This window comes from Lithobates pipiens, unplaced genomic scaffold, assembly GCF_037356315.1.
Source record: "Lithobates pipiens isolate NorthernLeopardFrog02 unplaced genomic scaffold, aLitPip1_a1.2 Scaffold_16, whole genome shotgun sequence".
In the NCBI taxonomy this organism is placed as follows: domain Eukaryota; kingdom Metazoa; phylum Chordata; class Amphibia; order Anura; family Ranidae; genus Lithobates; species Lithobates pipiens.
The window spans coordinates 166630284-166654202 of NW_027507748.1; the positions used below are offsets into that span (position 1 = coordinate 166630284).

The 23919-nt window shown below is 43.1% G+C and overlaps 1 protein-coding gene across 6 annotated transcripts in view; it reads left to right on the forward strand.

Annotated features, from left to right (window-relative positions):
- Positions 1 to 23919, forward strand: part of CDKL5 (cyclin dependent kinase like 5) — a 532110-nt gene that overhangs the window by 469092 nt on the left and 39099 nt on the right. For 4 of the 6 annotated variants that reach the window (XM_077480758.1, XM_077480757.1, XM_077480763.1 and 1 more), the window contains one exon: positions 7780 to 7884. The exons of 1 other annotated variant lie outside the window; for it this stretch is intronic. In XM_077480758.1, the coding sequence (XP_077336884.1) occupies positions 7780 to 7884 (105 nt within the window). The remainder of the gene's footprint in view (positions 1 to 7779; positions 7885 to 23919) is intronic. One more of the 6 variants, XM_077480761.1, reaches the window with a different exon arrangement.

Consider the following 23919-nt stretch of genomic DNA (forward strand, 5'->3'; position numbering starts at 1 on the left):
CTGCCCACTCCATCCATGCTCATGGGAAGCGCCATGACGTCACTCTTGATGTCAGTACACTCCCAATGTTACTGACAGCTGGGTGCAGCTCTAATGCCAGGGGACCCACAGAAGCTCCTAAGTCAGGCTGCTATTTTAAAATATCAGTAGGACAAATAGAAACTGCCATTGTGCCATTTTGTGTATTTAAACTGACCCTTCTCGTAAACCACAAAACAAAATCTCCTTGAAACAGTGCATCTCAGTGAAAATGGGCCACTTCTGGCATGTGTAGTGTCACATGTTTTTACCATTATAAATTGTGCAATGAGTGATTGGCAAAATGCTGAGCTTCTTGTTAAACATGTAACCATACCATGTGCAAGTATCTAGCCTAAGGGAATGCAGACAAACATTACAGTAGACACAGACTGATGGAATCTGTCCCAGGTGCATTTAAAATGCAGTGTTCATAGCAGTGCTTAGAACATATAACACAGCTGCTTGCTGTAAGAAAAGTTTTTTTTTTTTTTTTTTTAATGGAGCACTGATTAGGAAATGCACTTCTGAACAGTCTGCAGTGTTCTGTGTATGTTTTGTGGATAAGCCAAATTTAATTTTCAAAGTGTGTGTTACCTGTGATATATATACATATATATATATATATATATATATATATATATATATATATATATATATTGTGACAGAGCGAGGCTCTGTCCCTATGAAATTGGAGGAAAACGAGACGCAGACACAGTTTGCATATCTCCAGCCCTGTGTCTGGGTCTTGATGTTAACGAGCAGGGTGTGTGCCCAGCTGCATATAAGCTATATAAATGAAGGGCTTTTGGTGTAGGAGGGAGGAGTGTGAGCAGCTTGATGCTGGCTGAAGAGTGGTTTGCCCTGTGGGAGACTGTAGTCCGTGTAAGGGACTGGGAAAGGCTGACAACCTTGAGAGTCAGGAAGACTAAGGAAGTCGGTGAGTCCAGGGGGCTGGAAAGAGTTGACAAATCTGTTGGGAGCAAGCAGAGGAACTGTTGACAATTGAGAGCCAGGTGGCTTGGTATGTTCATTTGTGTGCTGAATGAATTTAAACCCCTGCGTGGGATTACTGGATGAACTAAATATTTTGTTTTCTTATAATAAACGTGGGCTACCAGGCCCTTAACCATAAAACGCCTGCCTGATGTAGACTAAAACGTGCATCTACCAATTGTGCTTAATCACCCCAACATTACAAGTGGTGTTCGAATGCGGGCATGTAGACGGTGGAATCCGGGTCCTTGCTCCATGGTGAGTCGCATCAGGAACTACTGCTAGCTGTGTGTGGCAGCCAGGCGAACAGCATTGCGTAGACGTTTATTTGATGGACTGTGTTGCATGCAGGTTGCGTACCTGTGAAGGAAGAATTAAACATCAGATTTTTTTTTTTTCCTTTCTCTGCTGAGAACTGTTACAAGCTGCTGTGTGCATGTGATTGCAAGGATGAGGCAGTCAAAAAGCAAGAAGTTCATGTTTAATCAAGTTAAAGAGGATGTTGTTCCTGGCAGCCTGAGCCCAAAGGTGCCACAGCATGACGCAAGGAGGCCTCTGCGCTGCATCCGTTGTAGTGAGTGGGGACATGCTGTTGCCCATTGCCCCTTGTCACAGGAATGTTTGTGGAATAACCAAGCTGGATGGGAGGTTGATGAATTCTGGAGCTCATCTACTAATGATTGTGATCAGCTGTGTCCTCAGAAGTGGTATCCAATGGCAACGAGTGAGAGCCAGTCATGGAGGAGATGCCAAGAAGTGAGCTCAGCATGGTCTGAGAAGATGTCTCCACCTTGTAGGACCAGTAAAAAGGGGCCAGTGACATGTGAGACAGCGAATGAATGGTTCAAGCGGAATCGCAAAGAGTCGGGTGCACTGCAAGGGGCTGAGATCTTGGCCTCTGACTATGTGCAACCCATGCTGCCTACAGAGGAGGTGGGAGACTTCCTTGTAAGATTTGAAAAAGTTGCTGTAAAGAGAAAATGGCCTAGGGACCGGTGGCCAAAACTGCTGCAAACCTTATTGCGGATAGAGTTCCGGTCGGTTTACCATTTGATGGATGGGGGCCAGGATGACTATCGCAAGTTTAAAGAGGAAATCCTTCTTAGAGGAGAGTTCCATCGTATCATGGGCCGCCAGCAATGCTCCAGGATGGGAGAAGTGTCGCCGGAAGTCCTAGGAATTGGAAATCCAGAGAAACGTAAGGTTTTCTGTCATGGCCACTTAGGCAAAGGGGTCAGTCCAGAAAGGAGAGTATATCAGCCTGAATCCTGCATGAGGTATAGCCAACCAGCTTTGGAGCGCAAGTCTGCAGTTACCCCTAGCAACAAGGATCTTGTGTTACCTACAGGGGGCGTCAGTGGGTCCAGAAAGGCTGCAGTTTTGCTCCCTGGCCACATGGGGGAGTCAGCCTGTGGAGACACCACACCAGTGAGACAACGCACTCAAGTGAAGGCTATGACATCAGCTGCAGGAACTGGTAAGACTGTTTCAGTTTATGATGCTGAATCCAGTGAAGTGGGAGTATGTCCAGTGGGGAGATCCGCAGTACAAATGGACATAGACTTTCTGCATTGTGCTACCCAGAGCAGTGGGGAGGCGCAGCGTAAAGCCCAACTAGACGCAGGGCTAAAGACTGAAAAGGACATGGGGACTCTGCATATGCCTGCTATGATCCAGCAGATGGCTGGGAAAATTGAGCTAGGGGTGACCAAAACAGTGCTGGTACCATGTTCCCTAGTGACAGCTGCTGCAGGGTTGCCCAGGGAAACTTCCAAGGAGCTTGCAGTGTTGGAGCAGAGAGTTTCCCAGGTCAGCTATGGAGCTGCCCAAATAGGCAAAAGTGCCCCTTTACAGAGAGCGGGTGCTGTGAAGAGTCGCTCAGAGGTTATGGTGGCTCATAAACAAACCACAAAAACAGCAGTTGTGTCTACATGTAATGAGAATGCTAATGATCGTACTAACAAAAGTGATACTATTGCTAAACGTGATGAGTGTAATGACATTGAAGCATGTATTTCTTGTAATGTCATATCTGAGAGTGAGGTTGGTAATGTGTTCACTACCAGTGATGAGAGTAGGAGATCTCCCATGACAGGCAGAGGCACAGGATTGTCCATGGAAGTCTCATGGGGTTTCCATGTGTTGGAGTCAGAGGCTGCCCAGGATGGCTCTGGTGCTATGCTGGTGGAACAAGGGGGGACTAATTCACACAGTGAGAGCGTGTGGGCGCAGCCCCACAACCCTACATGTAGCCCAGTGGGCAAGGGGTTAATTCAGCCTGCAAAAGTTGAGTGTACAAAGCTGAATGTGTCTGTAATGCCACCAGAAAAAGGTGTTCAAAATGGTGTGCTGCACCAAGCTTTAGGTGAAGCATCACCCCAATGCAACGTTGATAAAAGTATGGTGTTACAAAATGATGTATATAGAAGTGAGGAATGTGCAGTTAAAGCTAATGAATCCCATGTTTCTGTGCGGCTTTCTACAGCAGGTGATGCAACACTGTGGAATGCCCATGGTGGAACCACAATGGACTGGGACAGCTGGGCCAAACAATTGCTAGCCATGCTGGATAGGGCTAGCTTAAGTAACAAGGGTGTGGACACAACTGCTATGCCAGACAGGGGGATCGCAGAGCCGCCGGTGGTTGAGGGCGTCCTGGTCCCTGCAAAGGTTGATGCCCTCCCCTCTGAAGAAACAGTTCAGGGCACTGGCATCGCAGATGTGTTGTCCACAGCTCCACAGCTAAATGATATTGAGTATCAAAGTGATAGTGTGACTTGTAATGACCTGCAGAGGCTCACCAACACTGGTGCAGAAGGGATAAGTGTGAGACATGTGTCTGACAGCTCTCCAGGGGAGCAACAAGCTGTGATGATGAGTACCTCCAAGGAGGATGAGGTCTCTTCAAATGTCTCACCCTCTCAACCTGCAGTCGCTGAGCCCCTCCATGTCTTGGACAGGGTAAAAGACCCTAGAAAGTTCTGTTGTTTAGACATGGGATGTTTAGAGATGACAGAAACCTTACTGGAAATGCTAGAATTGGTAAAAATGAACTTGCTGTATACTTGGGTATCTCCACCGCAGTTGGACCAGGTGGTGCTGCGTAGCACCAATGGGTGGAGCCAAGTGGTACAGGCAGTGCTGGGAAACCTTGACCAACAGTGGAATTGGTGGGACCAATGGTTACCCATTTGGCACAGGATCTCCAGATTCTCTGTGAGCGTACTTCTAGTTATTGATTGGTATGGAAGGCACGCGAGAGAACTGCTTGAGATATCAGAGGTCTCTCCGTCTGATGTGATGACTAGAAACATCTCTGCTGGTGTGGTCCGAGGTGTGGCGGAGCAGTTGTCAGTAGAGGGCGCAGATACTGCCTTACCCGCTAGGCCTCATGAGAAAGAACGGCCCAGAATGGACTCGGCAGTAGCAGAGATGCTTTCTGTCACTGGCCCAGAGGTACAAGTTAAGGTGCCTGGAGACACTGTGGAAGAAAGTGTTAATATTGGTTGCCATAACAATGTAATGTGTATACCTGAAAAAAATGGTTTATGCTTAGGTCAGGGTAGTTTGTTAGAACAGGTACCCATGGAGTGTTGGACAACGGGTGAGATGGAGCTGTGCTATGGTCCCGTCGGATGTAGTCCCTCCTCAGGTCTTCTTCTAACAAACACTGAATTGGAAAGCTGTGATCTGTTAAGAGTTCGTTCTGTAAACAATGATTTGGTTGCAGTGGGTACCAAGAGAAACTGTTTTAAACCTGAAATACCGATGGTGAAGGGTAAAATGGGTATTTGTAAGGTGAAAGGAGGGCTCAAGGAAGGCAGAGTTCCCCCAAGAAAAGTGAATAAGCCCAGGGACCCCAAAAGAAGAGGAAGGCTGAGTATAGGAAAATATAGGAACCTGTTAAGATCCAGGGGGGAATGTTCCTGGAAGCGCACCCGGAAAAAAGGTTGGGCCTACGTGGCTGACAGCCAGCACAGAGGTGTCCCAACCATCATGATGGGTGCTGGTGTTCCTCCCTCCGGATCGAAACAAAGGGGGGGGATATGTGACAGAGCGAGGCTCTGTCCCTATGAAATTGGAGGAAAACGAGACGCAGACACAGTTTGCATATCTCCAGCCCTGTGTCTGGGTCTTGATGTTAACGAGCAGGGTGTGTGCCCAGCTGCATATAAGCTATATAAATGAAGGGCTTTTGGTGTAGGAGGGAGGAGTGTGAGCAGCTTGATGCTGGCTGAAGAGTGGTTTGCCCTGTGGGAGACTGTAGTCCGTGTAAGGGACTGGGAAAGGCTGACAACCTTGAGAGTCAGGAAGACTAAGGAAGTCGGTGAGTCCAGGGGGCTGGAAAGAGTTGACAAATCTGTTGGGAGCAAGCAGAGGAACTGTTGACAATTGAGAGCCAGGTGGCTTGGTATGTTCATTTGTGTGCTGAATGAATTTAAACCCCTGCGTGGGATTACTGGATGAACTAAATATTTTGTTTTCTTATAATAAACGTGGGCTACCAGGCCCTTAACCATAAAACGCCTGCCTGATGTAGACTAAAACGTGCATCTACCAATTGTGCTTAATCACCCCAACATTACAATATATATATATATATTAATATTAATACCTCTCTGCCCGCTGTCTCGGCTCTTGATTGGATAGATTGATAGCAGCCATTGGTGCCCCCTCCCTGCTGTCCATCAAACCCAATGACCCGGGCACCTGGCGGCAGGGCCGAGTCAGGCATTCTGGACTCGGGAGCGTGCCCGCACGGTAACCCCCAGGGAGAGCTCTTCCCCTAGTGGGTTTACCGATGCAGGGAGGAACTAATAGTGCTGCAGAGGGACCCAAGAACAGGTGGATCGGAGCCACTCTGTGCAAAAGGAACTGCAGAGTGGAGGTAAGTATGAAATGTTTGTTATAACCCCTTTACCATTTGCTGGGCATTTCTATTATTACCATGCTTAAAATGCATTAAAGAGGGTTCTGTGTACAATACAATATTAATATTAATATTGTATTGTACACAGAACCCTCTTTAATGCATTTTAAGCATGGTAATAATAGAAATGCCCAGCAAATGGTAAAGGGGTTATAACAAACATTTCATACTTACCTCCACTCTGCAGTTCCTTTTGCACAGAGTGGCTCCGATCCACCTGTTCTTGGGTCCCTCTGCAGCACTATTAGTTCCTCCCTGCATCGGTAAACCCACTAGGGGAAGAGCTCTCCCTGGGGGTTACCGTGCGGGCACGCTCCCGAGTCCAGAATGCCTGACTCGGCCCTGCCGCCAGGTGCCCGGGTCATTGGGTTTGATGGACAGCAGGGAGGGGGCCCCAATGGCTGCTATCAATCTATCCAATCAAGAGCCGAGACAGCGGGCAGAGAGGTAGAGCGCACCTCCACCGAGGGAACGATTGGGCTCAGGTGAGTAAAGTGGGGGGCTGCGCAGTGTCAGAAGTTTTATCACCTTAATGCATAGGATGCATTAAGGTGTACAAACACGAGGTTTTACAACCTCTTTAAGTAAGGTAGAGTAGACCACTTTCTCATTCACTTAATGAATGAGATGAAACAATGTGGAAATGTGCATTGCAAAAAATACCCAATGTAGAAAACATTAAAAATAACACAGGATTTTTCCCACACATTATTGAATAATTGAAGTCAGCACAACTGTATATTAGACCAGTGTTAAAAGCAGGCAAAACAGTTGGAATCAATGTTCCCTATAAGAAATTTTACCCAAAAATCAGTTACAACCTTCTATAAATTGGCCTCATAGGTTAATAAAAGCCATCATTATTATTATTAATATACAGGATTTATATAGCGCCAACAGTTTATGCAGCACTTTACAATTTGAGGTTAGACAGTACAAATACAATACACTTTAATACAGTAGAATTCAGAGGGCTCTGCTCCTTTAGAGCTTGCAATCTAAGAATCATATATTTCTTTATAATCATTAAGTTAACTGCTGCGTTGAGTTCTCGTAACTCAATACTTAGTATTAGATACTTGTTTAATAGACATTATTATTATTATTATACAGGATTTATATAGCCCCAACAGTTTGTGCAGCGCTTTACAACATGAGGGCAGACAGTACACTTACAATACAAATCAATACAGGAGGGATCAGAGGGCCCTGCTCGTTAGAACTTACAAACTAGAAATAAGAGGCCTTGATCTCCATTTGGACCTCCATATTTTGCTCCTTGCTGTGACATTCCTGTGTAATTGATAAAGATCTGTAGAGGAACCAAAGTAACTTGTGAAGTAAACATGATAAGCAAAAAAAATATTTGAATGCATACTTTTTACAATTCAAGTCAGAATTGTTGTTTCTAGCACAGCTACCCAGATACCAGGGCTAAGGGGTAAGTATTTCCCTACCCTGCCCTGTCCTGCATAGCAGTCTTGTTGCTGAGGAGTTGTCAACATTAGTCCAAGAAAGCAAGGGTCTGTTCTTTGTCACTTTTTGGTGGCCTAAAACCTTAAAAAGTATAACCATATTATGTAGTATTTTCTTTAATATTTTGTAGTCTTAACAAGTTATATTTTTACTGTAATTATTAACACAATGATCCTCATTCTGTTTCCTTATTTTAACAACTGCTTTATTCCCTTGGTATCTGTTGGTGTTTTGTGTCCCATGCAGTGTGCTGAAGTACTTGAGCTTTTATTTTTTGCTTACGTAAACTGTATTCACCAAGTAATGTGTGTTGTCTTGCTTCACAAACTGTATGATCCATATGTTTTATTTGCTGTTAGCAGGCTGACCCAGCTCTGTCAGAGGGGATCATCCACTCAAGACCACTAGCTAAAGAGCCCAACAGAGAAGGCACAGCTTCATTTAACACGCGCCAAAAGTCTGAGGTCTGAATCACACAATATTAGCATTTAATATAATCTTGATGAAATCACATATATTTATAATATATAATATTTGCGAAATAAGGGTAAATCATGTGGTAAACTTCAGAGTAAGGTTGGGACTAAGTAGTTTTCAAAACTGAACTCCATTCATAAATCCACTGGTAACAATTATTTATCACAAAACTAAAGAGTAATATAACTTTTGATGGACAGGCAAAAGTGATAACCAGAGCTCTGGCTGAATAATTTCACAAAATTTTAGGTCAGACATTTAGAATAATATTGAGAAATTTTGTATAAATTCACACAAATGTTCTTTGATGTACATACAATGGACACCTTTTGTCATTTAGTCAGAACCCGAAAAAAATCATTGGGCCCTGCCATGGCTATTGTGAACATGTCTACCTTTTTTAAGATGATTTTATGGCAAGTTGAAGAACAGAGCATATTTTTCTGCTTTTTAGCATTCTTGTTACCTGGGGTTTTTTCGAGGATGCCAGTGAGCATTCTGTCTTGATTGCTGACATGGTTTAGCTAAAAGGAAGAAAAGATTTGAAAGTACCAGTGGTAGAAAAGAACTGCAATATTCCTATAATTTTAATATACTGTCTTCAAGTTATGATTTTACCCTGCCTTATGTTCTTTCCATTCCTCATTTGCATGCAAAACAGAAAAAGCTTGCTTGCTTTCCAAAATATGTGTGCCCTTGTAATATGCTTTCTTGTCTGTCCCAAAGACAACTGACTCGATAAAATCTCAGTTCTGCTAACCATAAACTGTTATCTTTGTGCTCGTTTTTCCAAAGTTACTTATAGACATATGATGTCTGTAGCTTACTCTGTCAAAGCATGGCTGCATTTTATTGATTTAATGCCTTACTAGTCAAAGACTAAATTACATGAAAATATATAAAAAAAACAAAAAAAAAACTACCTTTAACATTTAACACCTTTAAAAAACTACCTTTAACATTAGGTTGGTCTGGCATTAGGAAACATTTTTGTTGTTCAACTAGTATGTGATTGTATTAAAATTAAGCTTTCATGGTGGTTTGTTCAGTATCGGTATCAACAAAGTCCTCTATACAAGGCACTGGCAACGGTCCCCCATTCTATTCTAGCATAAAATCTTTTTATGGAGAATGTTATCAGTTTGCCAGGGTTTTTATACATGTCATTCATAGAAACTGTATTATGCATCAACAGCAGTCAGCCGTTAAAGCCAGACTTTAGTTACATTGTTTTCAGTTTTGGATAGAATTGAGAAGGGTTAGAACTTCCCTCAGGTTTTATATACTTTCTTTGTCCCTGTTATGATTTTTATATCTGATTTTTAATGCTGTCTGTGTCTGCATAGGGGAGATTTCTCCTCTCTTCTATTTCTGTGTGACATGAACAAAAGAAGAAATCTCTATCATGGGAATACAGAGAACAATAAAATCCTGACAGAGTTTCTAAACTAGGTGTGTCCAACCTGCAGCCCACAACACAGGTTGGACACCCCTACGACAACTATGAATGTGGCCCAATATAAAATCGGAAAACGTACTTAAAAATTTAGTTTTTTTTTATGCAAGAGAAGAGTTTGTTTTTGTAAAAATGTGTTTACACTCCAAGAACACGTAAGGCTGAAGAATAAATTGACAGTGTCTCTTAACTGGACTTTTATACGTTTTATCTTCCTAAAAAAAATCCCACTCTTTACAATTATGCGTTATTCATGCCATCATTTTTTGAAAACATCTATATTTTTGTGCAACTATTTTCAAGGATGAAGCCCATGAGAGGCAAAATTATAACCAAAATATCTGATGAGCACCTTGAGAATACATTGAGAATTGCTACTACATCCATCCAACCAGATATCGATGTGTTCATTTATCGAAAACAGTGTCAAATATTGCACTGGTTTTATTTTGCCCTCTTTTAATTTTATATTTAAAATTTTTTGAAAAAATTAAGTTTTATTACTAAGATAGGTACTTTATCTGTATCAGTGATCATTAACTTGTTATCTGGCTGATTTTCTTCTGCTTATCAGCTATCCTTATTGTTAATTTATTTTATGTTTGGCCCAAGACCGTTCCTCTTATTTCTTGTTTAAACATTTTGTTGAGGACTAACATGTACAGACATTTCAAGTCACAATTGTACAAACTCAAAATATTCAGTGCCACATTATAAGTAAAGGAACTGAAACATAGTTCTTCAATTTCGGCTGATTTGTTTATTTAGTGAACCCATTCTTTAATTGTCAGGGCCTTGGGGGAACCCCATTTGGCAGGAATACATTGTTTTGCTGCGTTGAACATGAACATTGACAGGGATTTGTGATATGCATTATTTGGTCCAAGAGAATGATGTAATAGGCATTGGGCCGATGTGGGATCTTTGTCATAGGTGGTCACTTGAGAGGTGAGTTTGCAGACCTCTTTCCAAAAGGATTGTATTAAAGGGCAGGACCACCATATGTGTAATAGTGTTCCTTTGCTGTTTTGACATCTCCAGCATGTGTCTGGAGTGGAAGGGTACAATCTGTTTAATAGGGCTGGTGTTTGATACCATCTAGTCTGAATTTTGTAGCCATTCTCTTGGGTGCTTACGTTTAATGTACCTTTATGGATGTTTGGGAAAATTCTTTCCCAATTCTTTCCCATTGCTCATCAGAAAGCATGAGATCTAGATCTTCTTCCCAGCATTTGCAAGCGGCATATGTACTGGGGTGCACGTCTTCACAAAGGAGGTTGTGTGTGTGGGCTATTAGGTGTCGTTGAGGGGATTTTTGGATGCATAACCTCTCAAAAGGAGTTAGTTGTCGGGAGCATTTGTGGTCTTTGTCTAAAGAATTAAGAAAGTAGGAAATCTGCAAGTATGTCCACGGGGGGATGAGGGGTTTGTCAAGTTTTTCAGCGATGGCTGGGGCGGTTTGGAGTTTACCTGCGTCAAAGAATTGGTAGGCGCAGGTTTGTTCCTGTGTCCATTCTGTGGAGAGAAAGTGTGGGGACATTCCAAGAGGTAAATCTGGATTTAACTTAATCACTGTTAGTGGATTGGGGATGGATGATATGCCCGTTTGGGTGCATATTTTTTGGAAGTATCGCAGAGACGGACCGATTAGTGAGTGTTGTTTAGTGATAGCGGAACTTGTTTCGGGTTCATCCAAGGGATGGAGGCTAGTGTGATGGTTGTAAATTATGCTTCTAGGGGGACCCAGTCTTTGGCTGTAGAGTTTACATTCCAGTTGACTATTCTGGATAGGTGTACAGCATAGAAGTAATTGAAAATGTCGGGCAGACTGATTCCTCCTAGATTTTTAGGACGCCTGAGACATAGGAAGCTAATTCTTCCACCTCCCCAAAGGAATTTAGTGCAGATGGTTTTGTATGTCTTAAAGAAGGCCGGTGGGATGTGTATAAGTATAGCTTGTAGTATGTATAATAGTCTCGGTAGAGCGTTCATCTTTAGTATGGCTGCTCTGCCAAACCATGGAAATATGGGTTTGTTCCATTTGGTGAGGTCGGTGGACAGCTTGTTCAGGAGGGGCCAGTGATTTTTTGAATATAGGTCGGTGAGTTTGGAGGGGTCTGTATGCCTAGGTATGTTATTGAGTCGTTCATTTGGAATGGGAAATTGTCTTTGCATTGTGGTTTTACGTCTGGCGTGAGGGATATGTTGAGGGTGTATGATTTCGAGAAATTAATTTTGAGGTTGGATATAGAATGGAAGGACTGGAATTCAGCTAAGAGGATTGGCAAAGTTGTCAGGGGTTCCGTTAGAAACAGCAGTATGTCGTCTGCAAATGCTGCGTATTTGAATTCTTTGCTCAAATACCTTTGATGTCTTGGTTATTTCTCAGTTTCTGTAAGAAGGGTTCCAGCATTAGAACGAGAATGCCTCGTGCCATTACCGATGAGGAAGGCGTCTGACAGAGTGTTGTTGACCCTCACCTTGGCTGTGGGATTGGAATACAGTATGAAATGCAGCGTGCGAGGACCAAGGCCAAGGGATTGTAATACTGCTTCCATGTATTCCCAGGACACTGTCAAATGCCTTCTTCGCATCTAGGGACAAAAAGAACCCCCTCTGACCTGTTTGGGTTATAAGGTGGTGTAAATTGATTGCCTTGATTGTGTTGTCCCTGGCTTCACATCCAGGGACAAACCCTACTTGATCTGGTGTGATGAGGGAGGGGAGGAATGGGAGCAATCTGTTCGCTAGTATCTTGGAGAACATTTTTATGTCTAATTTATTAATGGGCTCGGCCTGTAGCTGCTTGTGTTGGTGGGGTCCTTGTCTGGCTTCGGTATTACTGCAATGTGAGCCTCCATTAATCCCTGAGTGAGTGTCCTGGAAGAGGCAGTTGAGTTGAAAGCTTTAAGAAAGGGGTCTTGGAGTGTTTCCGCAAATGGTTTATAATAGACTGCCGTTAGGCCGCCTGGGCCAGGGCTTTTTGCAGGTTTTAGCTGCTTCACTGCTTGTTGCCATTCAGCAGTGGAAATCGGGGATTCAAGGGTTTCTGCTGTTTCTGGCTGAATTTTCACTAAAGAGGGATTATCTAAGAGGGCACAAATTGTGTTAATTTTCTGTTGGGAGGGAGTGTTAGTTGGGCAAGATGATTTAGGGTTGTATAGTGAGGCATAGTATTTTTCAAACTCATGTGCTATGTGCTGACTCTTTATATGTAGTTTGCCCGTGGGGGAGCAGATTTGGTGAACTGTTTGTTTAGCTTTTTTCGAGAGGAGTGCCTGTGCTAGTAGATGGCCTGTTTTATTTCCAAACTCATAGAAGAGTTTCTTAGTAAGGATGATTTTTTTTTTTCAGGTTTTGGCCTATTTCTTTCCGAATATGGGAACGAACTTCCATTAGTTCCGTGTGTGTTCTCTGGGCTAAAGTGCATTTATGTGAGGCTTCTAGGGTTTTTAATTTCGCAAACAGTTCTGCGAGTCTAGCAGATTTTTATTTTCTGATTCCAGCGGCTATGGAGATGAGTTTACCTCTTACTACGCATTTGTGCGCCTCCCATTGTGTTAGCTGTGAGACTTCAGGTGTATCATTCTCGTTGAATTAGTGGGATAGGCACTCCCAAAATTTCCTTAATCTTAGCTTGGTCAGATAGGATACTCGAGTCCAGTCTCCAGATGAGGGTTCTTGTCTGATTGTCTGGGAATGTAAGCGTCGCTGTAATGGGGTGATGGTCAGAGTAAGTCATGGGTTCTATTGTTGTGGAAGTCAGGCAATGAAGGTCTTGTTGCGTAATGAATAGGTAGTCGAGGCGGGAGTATCTTTTGTGCGGTATGGAAAAAAAGGTAAAATCCTTTTCATTTGGATGGAGTGTTCGCCAGGTGTCGTGAAGTAGCAAGTCCTGCAGGCATTTCCTAATCTGTTTAATGGCTCTGTAGGGTAGGTGGGAGGAGCCCGAGGAGGTGTCTAGTATCAGGTCAAGTGGGACGTTCATATCCCCTCCTATAAGCAATATTCCCTCTTGAAAGGTGGTCAGGCTATTTGTTATGTCTCGGAAGACGGGGACTTGGGCTGATTTTGGGCTGTAGATATTGGCAAGTGTGATGCGCCTGTTGCTGATGGTTCCTTTGAGGAAGAGGAACCTGCCTTGGATATCTGCCAAAGTGTCTGTTATTTATATAGGTACGAGAATGAAGAATGGAGACCCCTTTAGCTTTTGTTGTGGGAGAGGTAGCGTGAAAGCTGTGGGGAAAGGCGTGGTTGTATAGTTTGGGGATTGAGTTCTTCTGGAAGTGGGTCTCCTGAAGGAAGACAATGTCTGCCTTCATGGATCGCATACTGGCTAGAATTTGTGTGCGTTTCTCTGGGGTATTCAACCCCTTGGCATTTAGGGAGATGAGCTTCAAGGAGGGGTGCTTGGTGTGAGATTTTGAGTGAGTCATTGTGATGTTTGGGGGATGCAAGTATAGTTAGCTTTGAAGCACCCCGGGAGGCGGAGACTACGGAAGAGGACGGGGATTGGTTAGGAGTTGGGAGAAAACAAAAGGGGGGGATGGGGGGTGTGGTGTCTGATAAAGTGGGGCTAGGTGGTGATGGGGGAGGTGGCAGAGGGGGGATGGGGCTTGTTTTGGAGTTAGGTGTGGGGGGGTGAGTGTCTGAGAGTGATACCAGATATGGGGGCGAACCTGTCGCCCCTATACAGAGTGGTCAACTATGACTGCCGGAGTCTGTTGTGTGGGGGTGGTGTGCAAGGTATCACAAGAGGTACTTGTTCTTAGTCCGTGCGAGGCCTAAAGGATGTGTTGATTGGCGCGAGACAGATGGTCTTTGAGGTTCAGGAGAGGGGTTGCGGAAATCTAAATGTTGGGCGGCGGGATATAGTGCTGCTTACAGGTTAGGGGGGGTCTTGTGTACGGTTCAGGGGTGCTTTGGTTGTGGGCGAATGAGAGTAGAGCCGTGAAATTCTTGCTAAGGTTCAGGGGAGGTCTCCATAAACAGAGGAGGTCTGTGTTTTGTGGCGTCAGGGATGGGTTTTACTTGTCGAGGGGATATTGTATTGTAAAGGTAAGACAGTGGTAGTTGAGCATTAAATTGAAAGATACAACAAACTATTTAACACACAGAATATTACTTTTATAGAAATATAGAACTAGAATCTAGCACTCTAAAACAAAACTAATAGTCAGTGCACTGGTACCTGTTAGTAAATTTTCTTAATTCATCCGGGACCGAGGGGGGGGGGGGGGCGTCAAACCTTCCTCCGATAGGTTGAGGCGAGCCATACGTTCATCCTTTTCCTTTTCTGGGGATCACTGGGGTGAATTTGTTACAATCCAGAATTGATAATCTGGGTATGGGGATATTTGACGTCTGCAGAGGGTCTGATTCTCTAGGCTAGGGAACTCTTACTTGGACGCCCCACTCTCGGCTCGCCAGAATCCGAGTCTGGACTGAGACATGCTTAGTTGTGAGTCTTGGTCAGCTGGTTGCCAGAGGATGAGAGTGTACCCATATAAAGCCGTTGTTGCAAGGTGGTCACTCGTGTCCTACCTCGGAGGGATAAGCAGTTAGGGATGTGAGGATGGAAGTAGTGGGTAGGGAGGATAGAGCTTAGGGGTGGAACAGGATAGCAAACAGCTAGTTTAGATGAAGAATAGAAGGGGAGTGGGGGGGAAAGGCAGCCATGAGAGTAAAACCCACCATACTTGTCCACTTTGTTATTAGATCTCCTTCTTGTAGGTAAAACTGGAGTCTCTAGCATATTAAGTTTACTTGTCTGTCCCACCCCCCTCCCCAAGTAGTGTCATGTTTGATTTTCTCTTTCCATGCAGAGTATATAGGGGGAATGTCCATGACTCATTGCACCTACAGGTCTGCCAATGGGGTCCAAGGTGACGAACTGCGGTCCGGCTTATGTGGTTAAGTACACTTAAGGAAGTTTTGTCCTTAGGCCACTGACCTCAGTTCTGTGTTGAGTAGGGGGTCTGAATGGATTCAGAGGCTTGTTGTTCCCAGAGCAATTCTGTCTTGTGGGGATTTTATGATCAGTGTTCCGAGCATGTACGGTAAAGATAGGGGGGTGCCTTGAGACTGATGAAGATCGCTTTCAAGTCTCTGTTAACATATTCCATTTTATTTTGAGTCCATGAGTCTGTGGTCTGAGAAATAGTGCTTTGTTTTTCATTCAATCTGTTATGCTCGGGCTGTGTCGCACCCTAGGTGGATGTGTGGGTGGAGGGTTGATACATCGGGGTCTCCTATATGTCTTTTATATGTGGGAGGGGGGTGGCTTGCCGCTACTATGTTTTGCTTTATTCGGGTCTCTTCTGGTGCTCAATAAATGGCTGGCGTGTGAAGTTTAGATTTGTAAGGCTGTTCGCATATTTCTATTTCAAAGTCTCCCACTCGAATGGGTTCTGTCTTAATTCTTTTAAGACATGCTTAAAGTGGAACTAATTTGCTCCTGAATTTCCTACCCCTACCACTCCTCTGTGCCACCATTTAAAAAAAAACTGCTTGTACACAGATGTGTCGCTGTTCTCTCCCAAGCATTTGGGAGTGGTAAGAGACCAAGCATCACATTTCTGCATGCATGACAGATTTCTGCACATGCACACAAATGCTGCCAGCTTCTGGTTGATGGGCAATATAGCTCCCAGTGGCATATATGCATGTGTAAAAATTCACCTTGCATGCACACATGTGCTATAAAGTTACAGCTTAGTAACTCACTGCCTCCCGGGATCAGTGTTGACTACCTACCAGATTGAAATTTACTGACACAACATCCAAACGTTACTGGCACAGCCACATTTTTTACTGGAATTTCCAAAAGTGCAAACTTCAGTATTTAGTACAATATGCAATTAGCAATGTTATTTAAGGTAGATATTAGGGCAAAAAACATATTTCCTATTTTATTTTTGATATAGTAGGTAGGTAAGTAGTTCAGGGACAAGACTCAGGAGAGCAAGAAATTAGAGTGGGCAGGCACACACACATCATATTGACTCTCAGTGACACGGACAGCAGCATAGATGATGATGACACCTCACTGGCCTGATCCCTCCCGTGTCACAGTGACAGTCTTTCTCCATGCCAGGTGGTCCTAGTCCTTGTACAAACGGTCGGATATTCTGACAACCGTTGGATTTTGTCCGAAACTGTTGCATACACACGCTCGGACAAAGTTGTCGGAAAATCCGATTGTACATAACGTGATGACGTTATTTCATTACGACGGGACACATTCCGTCGGAATCTCCGACCGTGTGTACAAGGGCTTAGTTCTATGTAGCTATATAATCAGATATTACCAGAACAGTAAGAAAGAGATGATTTCTGTAAACTGAATTGTGAAGGAATAACTTACACCTACAACTGTGATGCCCCGTACACACGATCAGATTTTCCGAAAACAAATGTTGGATGTGAGTTTATTGGTGGAAAGTCCGACCATGTGTATGCGCCATCGAACATTTGTTGTCAGACTTTCCGCCAACAAATGTTGGCTAGCAGGTTCTTACATTTTCCGCCAAGTCCGTCTGACAAAAGTCCACGCATGCTCGGTTGTCTGTTTATTTCTTACTGTTCTGGTAATATCTGATTATATAGCTACATAGAACTAAGCCCTTGTACATACGGTCGGAGATTCCGACGGAATGTGTCCTGTCGTAATGAAATAACGTCATCACGTTATGTACAATCAGATTTTTTCCGACAACTTTGTCCAACCGTGTGTATGCAAAAGTTTCGGACAAAATCCGTTGGACAAAATCCAACGGATTTGGTTGTCAGAATGTCCGACCGTGTGTACAAGGGCTAGGACCACCTGGCATGGAGAGAGACTGTCACTGTGACACAGGAGGGATCAGGCCAGTGAGGTGCCATCATCATCTATGCTGCTAATCAAGTAATCAAGTACGAGATGGAGATATAACAAATGTTTGTAATGGATATCGCGTACGTCTTGTATGTCACTACGTTCGTAATTGTTGGCCAACATTTGTGTGACCGTGTGTATGCAAGACAATTTGGGGCCAATATCCTTCAAACAAAAATCCATGGTTTTGTTGTCGGAAAGTCCGATCATGTGTACGGGGCATACCTCGGCAGTGTCTGTGGTGAACAGTCCTTTCAAACAACCTTGGTATATCATGTGGTCATTTTAGCATTTTTCAGCCCTTCAAAACATACAAGAGCATGTAATAATTTGTTTACTTGACCGTAAAGTCGGGGCTTCTGCTACTGCTGGATCATTTGTAAGTTAAGACAACCGTTTAGTACTTACCGGTCGAACAAATGTATCTGTCACCCTGCAGGTTTTCTTTTATCATGATTCTTAAAAGGTGCAGAATGTATCTTGATACAATGACAGATTATCCTTGAACTAAAGAATTGTCTGTTTATTCCTAAAATATATGAAACCCATCAGGCTTTATAAATCAGAGCTAAATCCTCAGTCCACCAAAAACTGCTCAGCGGGGTAAAACAAAACATTTTATTAACTGCCCTCCCCCCTGTCTATTGTTTGCAATAAGTAATCATTTGACACCCTACCACTACCACTCTCATTGCATTTCAGAGTGAAGAGAAAAGATCCTATATGAGGATCAAGTCAGACTAGTAGGAGCTGGAAACACTGCAGGAACCGGCTGAGATTCAAACCATTAATGGGCAGGCTAATTGTACCAAGCTGATCAATCAACCTGGGTACAACCAGCCTGCTGAGTTCACATGTGATTTTTGCAAGCAGCTGCTTTAGCCACTACCAATAATCAAGGTCTTCTCTTGGCAGGAGAAGGCAATTGCTCTCCTGGCGGGAGAAGACAGTGTTGACAGGGGAATCATGCAAATTTCTTTCCTGCAGCCCATGGTTGCCGGAAAAGAAATGTGCGCAATCTATAGCTAGCCTAATGACTCTCTCCCCACTAGATAGTGCTTGGACCTAGCCATTCGCTGCTGTGTCATGGGAGAAAGAGGAGAGAGTTTGATATTCCAGAATTCCCATGTTGCTGAAGCAACTGAACAGAGCAGTGGTGAAGTGAAGGGAAGATGCATATAAGCAGTAGGTAGGTGAGCAATCAAGTAGTCCTGTTGCTTTGGGTAAAGTACAGGTTCATGTTAGACTGCCTCAAAATATATTATATCCTTCATGAGATCTCCGTACGTGAGTTGCTGAATCTGCACACCTGCTGGTTCCCACTGTCCCTGCTATATACTTTACATTTACTTTACATTATGGAGAATTCAACAGAAGATACTTACACAAGCAAAAGTAGATGGGAACATAAAAACTCTCTGAAGTAAATGGGACTAGAGTCAGGACAAGAGCTATTTTCATTATCACAGACAATAGCCACCTTAGACAGTAGAGCTAATCACATTATCACAGACAATGCCCACCTCAGACAGTCTGACACCCCCATAGGAATACGGTATACATAGGAAGCCAAAAGTTAGCTAGTGACCAGCTCCTTCTGGATAACTTGAAAACACAGTAAAACACAGAGTTCTCCAGGCAATGGTTCTCCTCCTGCAGCCCCAAGTCTGTGACATCCACAAATTCAATCACTTGGGAAAATGTTCTGGATTATTAGGAGTTAAGTCCAACAAGGTGCATGCCACCTCTTGAACTTATTTCTTGAATTTACAGTTGATACTTTTATGGGGCGCTGGCAGTATAGATATCATAATACCTCCAATGCTGGACCTTCTGGTCTCGGTTCCAGAGGGAAGGGGCAGGCAGAGATGCTCTATGTGAGAAGTCAACGTTTCTCCTGTCAGAGCTCCAGGAGTGTAGCGATAGCTTTGTTTCTGAAGTCAACAATACAAACACCCATGCAAACGGGACATGAACAGCACCGTGACATCAGCACGTCACTCCGGGGGGTTACGTCACTAATCTGCTGTCGTCCTGGGGCACGGGCAACGTACTAACCCACCGCTTTATATAGTAAGCACATGCAACCAAACCTTGTTCTGAATCTCAGGTGGCTAATTCTGAAAACTCCATTTTGAATATGGGAAAGTGGAAAACACTCGGATAGACAGCGATAAAAGCACGCACCACTGCACCAACATACCCATTACAATTGAACTACCAAAATGGGCTCAAAGGATGACTTGCATATTCGATCAGCATGAAGGATACTGAAAACCATAATACTCAAACAGCTAACTTTATAAACAAATTTACACACATAACCTGAAAATATTGTAACACGCCATCCACGTTTGTGGCTAAGTAGTAGCCACTGTGGCTAGGAAATTACTTTCTTGTCAATAACAAAGGCCACACGTGGGGAAAGAATGACCAATTATAACAAAATCGGTCAGTCATCTCCACTGTCAGTAAATTAAGTGCATGTTATTTCAAGGGCTGGTTACCCATCAAATTATCACCAAAAATAAGATGTTTTCCTTTAAGGGCTGCATCAAAAACTAGGTGTATAATTTGACACCTCACATTAAAGATGTGATACCCCAGAGAGGACTTTTTAGCCCATATGGACAGATCAGACATATCATCGAAATTGATTGAAAATCTCCACGATGAGTACTCCTAACAAATAATGCTTAAAAACTTCATGTACTATATCTATGTATATCATATGTCACCTCACATTCATGGTGTTAAACCCCCCTAGGGGGTGGGGCATTGTAGCCAATGTGGACAAATTGGCCGATAACATCAAAATCGATCGAACGTCTCCACAGTGAGTACTCGTAAAAACGAATGCTAAAAAACTTAATGTACTATATTAAAAAATGTAGGAACAAGGGTAGAAAGAGAAACAAAACGCACCTAACCTAAATCTAATAACAACTCACCATAAACACATATTTTACCCTTATCAGAGCAATATATATGACAAAAATAGGAACTGAAAAACCATCTTCTACACTGAAAAAACTCATGTATGTGAATACGTTGACGGGCATGTCACAGTTGAACCCCGATGGTAATATCCATATGAACCATACCGACCAATGAGTTGAACAAAGGATAAAAGAAGTAGCCACCCAAGATTCAAATAATTTTTACATCATAAGTAGCCATAGCAGCAATCAGTCCAACAAACACAATTCAAAGTATATGGTCATAATGAAAATTAGAGAGATATTAATCAAGAGTTATCTATAAAAGCGTTGACATTCACATCTACATTTAAACCATAGGGGACATAGGTCTTTAATTTATGTACCCACGCCAACTCGAGTTTAGAGATACTCCTTACAAGGGAGCTTCCCCTCCAGTGGGGACTAAATTTATCTATCCCTAAAAAAATCGTCTTGGAGGGGTCCCTATTATGGGCAGTTAAATAGTGCTTAGATACAGAATGTTTGGTAAACCCCTTCCTAATATTGTTGATGTGCTCGTTTAAGCGAACTTGAAGGGGGCCTCGGCCTGCCCACAAGTAGTCTACCCCCGGGAGGGCTCTATCTTGTGTTCCTTGGACGTGTAGCTAGAAACAACACTTGTCGTTCTCTTAGCTCTACATCCATTAAGAGAGCACACTTGCCATTTTCTGCATTGGTAATAGCCTGTGAGTTCTCTAAAAAAATAAGGTTTATTGTTAAGGGGGTTAAGGACATAGGGAGTCAATCTATCCATCAAGGAGGGAGCACCCCTAAAGACCACCCGAGGTTTGACTGACAAAATGGTGTTCAATATTCTGTCATTGCCTAGAATATGCCAATGTTTATTAATATGTTTAACATTCTGGTGTTGATTTGAAAACTTGTGATAAAGGGAGTTTTGAAAACATTGTCCATATGCTGTTCGGAAGATCTTTCTTTCAATAAATCTACTCTGTTTAACAACATAACCTGATTGAGTATGTCGGACAAAGCCTTCTTGTCCACAAATCTCTGTGTGAGGGTCTTAGCTTGCATCAAAAATTCATCAGGTTCAGTGCAATTACACTTCAGCCTCAAATACTGGTTCCTAGGCACTGAGTCAGGAGGCATGGTGGCAACTATCCACCGGAATGTAAGAATTTCTTTCGGTAGATTTAAAAAATGTAGAGGTGATAAACATGTAAAAATTGACTCCCAACTCACTTTTGAAGCCCATATAAATCACCTATGCAAGACCTCCTTTTACCATCTCCATAATATTTCCAAACTCCGTCCCATTCTTTCCCTCCCAGATGCCGAAAAAGTTGGTTCATGCTTTTGTCTCCTCCAGACTGGATTACTGTAACTCACTTCTCATTGGGATTCCTAGGAGGAGTCTGCAGAGGCTTCAGTATATCCAAAACTCTGCAGCAAGGATCCTGATGAGAGTGCGGAAACATGAGCATATTACCCCTATTCTTCACTCACTCCATTGGCTTCCTGCCTCTGCCAGGATTGAGTACAATGTCTTTCTCCTTACACACCAATGCATACATGGACATGCCCCCCTTATCTTAAAGAACTTCTCAAATTACAAAACACATCACGTTCCCTCCACTCTACTCACACAAACCTTCTTCAAATACCTAGAACTAGACTGACGACAATGGGAGGCAGGGCTTTTTGTGCAGCTGCCCCGCTCCTGTGGAATGCCCTACCCGACACCTTGAGGGCTCCCCAACCAATGACTGTTTTAAAAAAGGTCTTATGACATTTCTTTTTAGTAAAGCTTTTTGACTTTTTTAGATGTTCGCTTTGTTGTATAAATTGCTTATTTTTCTTTTTTGTTCCTAACCTGTAGCACTTTGAGATCTTTTGATGAAAAGGGCATGTAATATTATTATTAAGAATATTATTAAATACCCTTGACAGAAATTTTAAGATCCAAAAAGTTAATCTCCCTACAGTTTGCCTCATATGAGAGGTGTATCCCCCCTATTATTTATGTTGAGTGAGTCCATAAATTCACACAGGGCAGCCTCACTTCCATCCCAAAGGAGGAGGATATCATCTATGTAATGTGCCTATAGGACCACCTCTGGTCTCCCCTGAGCATAGACGACATCCTCCTCCCACTGAGCCATGAATAAATTTGCCAGGCTTGGGGCAAATTTAGCCCCCATAGCGACACCCCTATCCTGGCGAAAATATTGACCATCAAACCAGAAAAAATTATGGGTAGCAGCAAACTCAAGAAGTTCCATAATGAAGCTGACCTGTTCTCTCAAGAGACTAGAGTCCCGATCCAAAACATATCTAACAGCACCCAAGCCTAATTCATGAGGGATGATCATGTACAGCAGGGTGACATCCACTGTCACCAGCCACATCCCTTCACGTGGTTTTAATCTTGATAAGAGATTGATAACATGACGTGTATCCTTAACGTATGAGGGCATGGTGCGAACCAAAGATTGTAAAAAGAAGTATATGTACTTGCCCACCCGGGATGTAACGGAGTCAATATAGCTAACTATTGGGTGACCCGGGGGGCAAGTAAGACTTTTATGGATCTTTGGAAGATAGTATATAATAGGTACTCTTGGTGCCTTAGGAACCAAGAATGCCCTCTCCTTTTTATTTAAAATGTTTTGATTGAAACCTTTCTGAACAAAACTCTCAAGTTTCTCTTTATATCTCCTGCTTGGATTGGAGGGAAAAGGGGTATAGGTATCCACATCCCCTACTATCCTATTCATTTCTTTCATGTAATCTTTTTTATCAAGGATAATAATTCTTCCACCCTTGCTAGCTGGTGGTATAACCAGCTCCTTGTTAGCACATAGTGACTCAATGCCTCTCTCTAAATCCCTTTTCATCTTAACATGTTTCAACTTCATATTGTCCAAATCTCTCAAAACCCTCAATGAGAGAGCAAGGTTGAACAGTGACACATTAAAGGAATGTTGATATTCAATAGAGGTTGCCCTATTATCTTTAATAGGATTAGAAATCAAATACCTTTGGATGTTTAATTTGCGGACATACTTGGGGACATCCATGTAGGTCTGAAATTTGCTCAAACTTTTAGGCGGAGCAAACTTCAGACCCTTGTCCAATACTCTTACCTCTGAGTCAGTCAGCACTGGGAACTGAGATTATAGATCCCAGTTGCCTTTATGTCCTTTTCCTTTTTGGACTGAACACGCCACCCCCCTTTAGTTCCTCTCTTATTCTACGACTCTTTTGAGACCTTGGTTGGGCCTGGGGAAAACCCGACATCTGATGATCTTGGTTGTCAATAACATTTCTATCCTGCTGTTCCACATGGTTGAAACCATATGGGCCATTTTGATGTCCCCCGTTGCCACTATAGTTGATTCTAGGGTGTCTACTATCTACTGGGCCCCCCATATCAATCAAGGGGAAAACATTATTGTGAACAGGAATGTTGTAATCATACTCATTTTTATCACACTCCCCATTATATTGAACAACCGGGTCGTATGGGCCACCATTGTATCCATATGCCTGATTGGGACCATATCCCCGCTGATTGGCCTGGGCAGTAGCTCGATAAGGTGGAGGCCTCTGTCACTGGCCACTAATATGACCTTGACCATGAGCTGGTGGTGAACCCTGAACCCAACCTTGATCCTGAGCTCGATGAGGGCCATGATTCCAATTTTGTTGGCCATGACCATAGGAAAGTGGACCGTTTGCTGGTTAT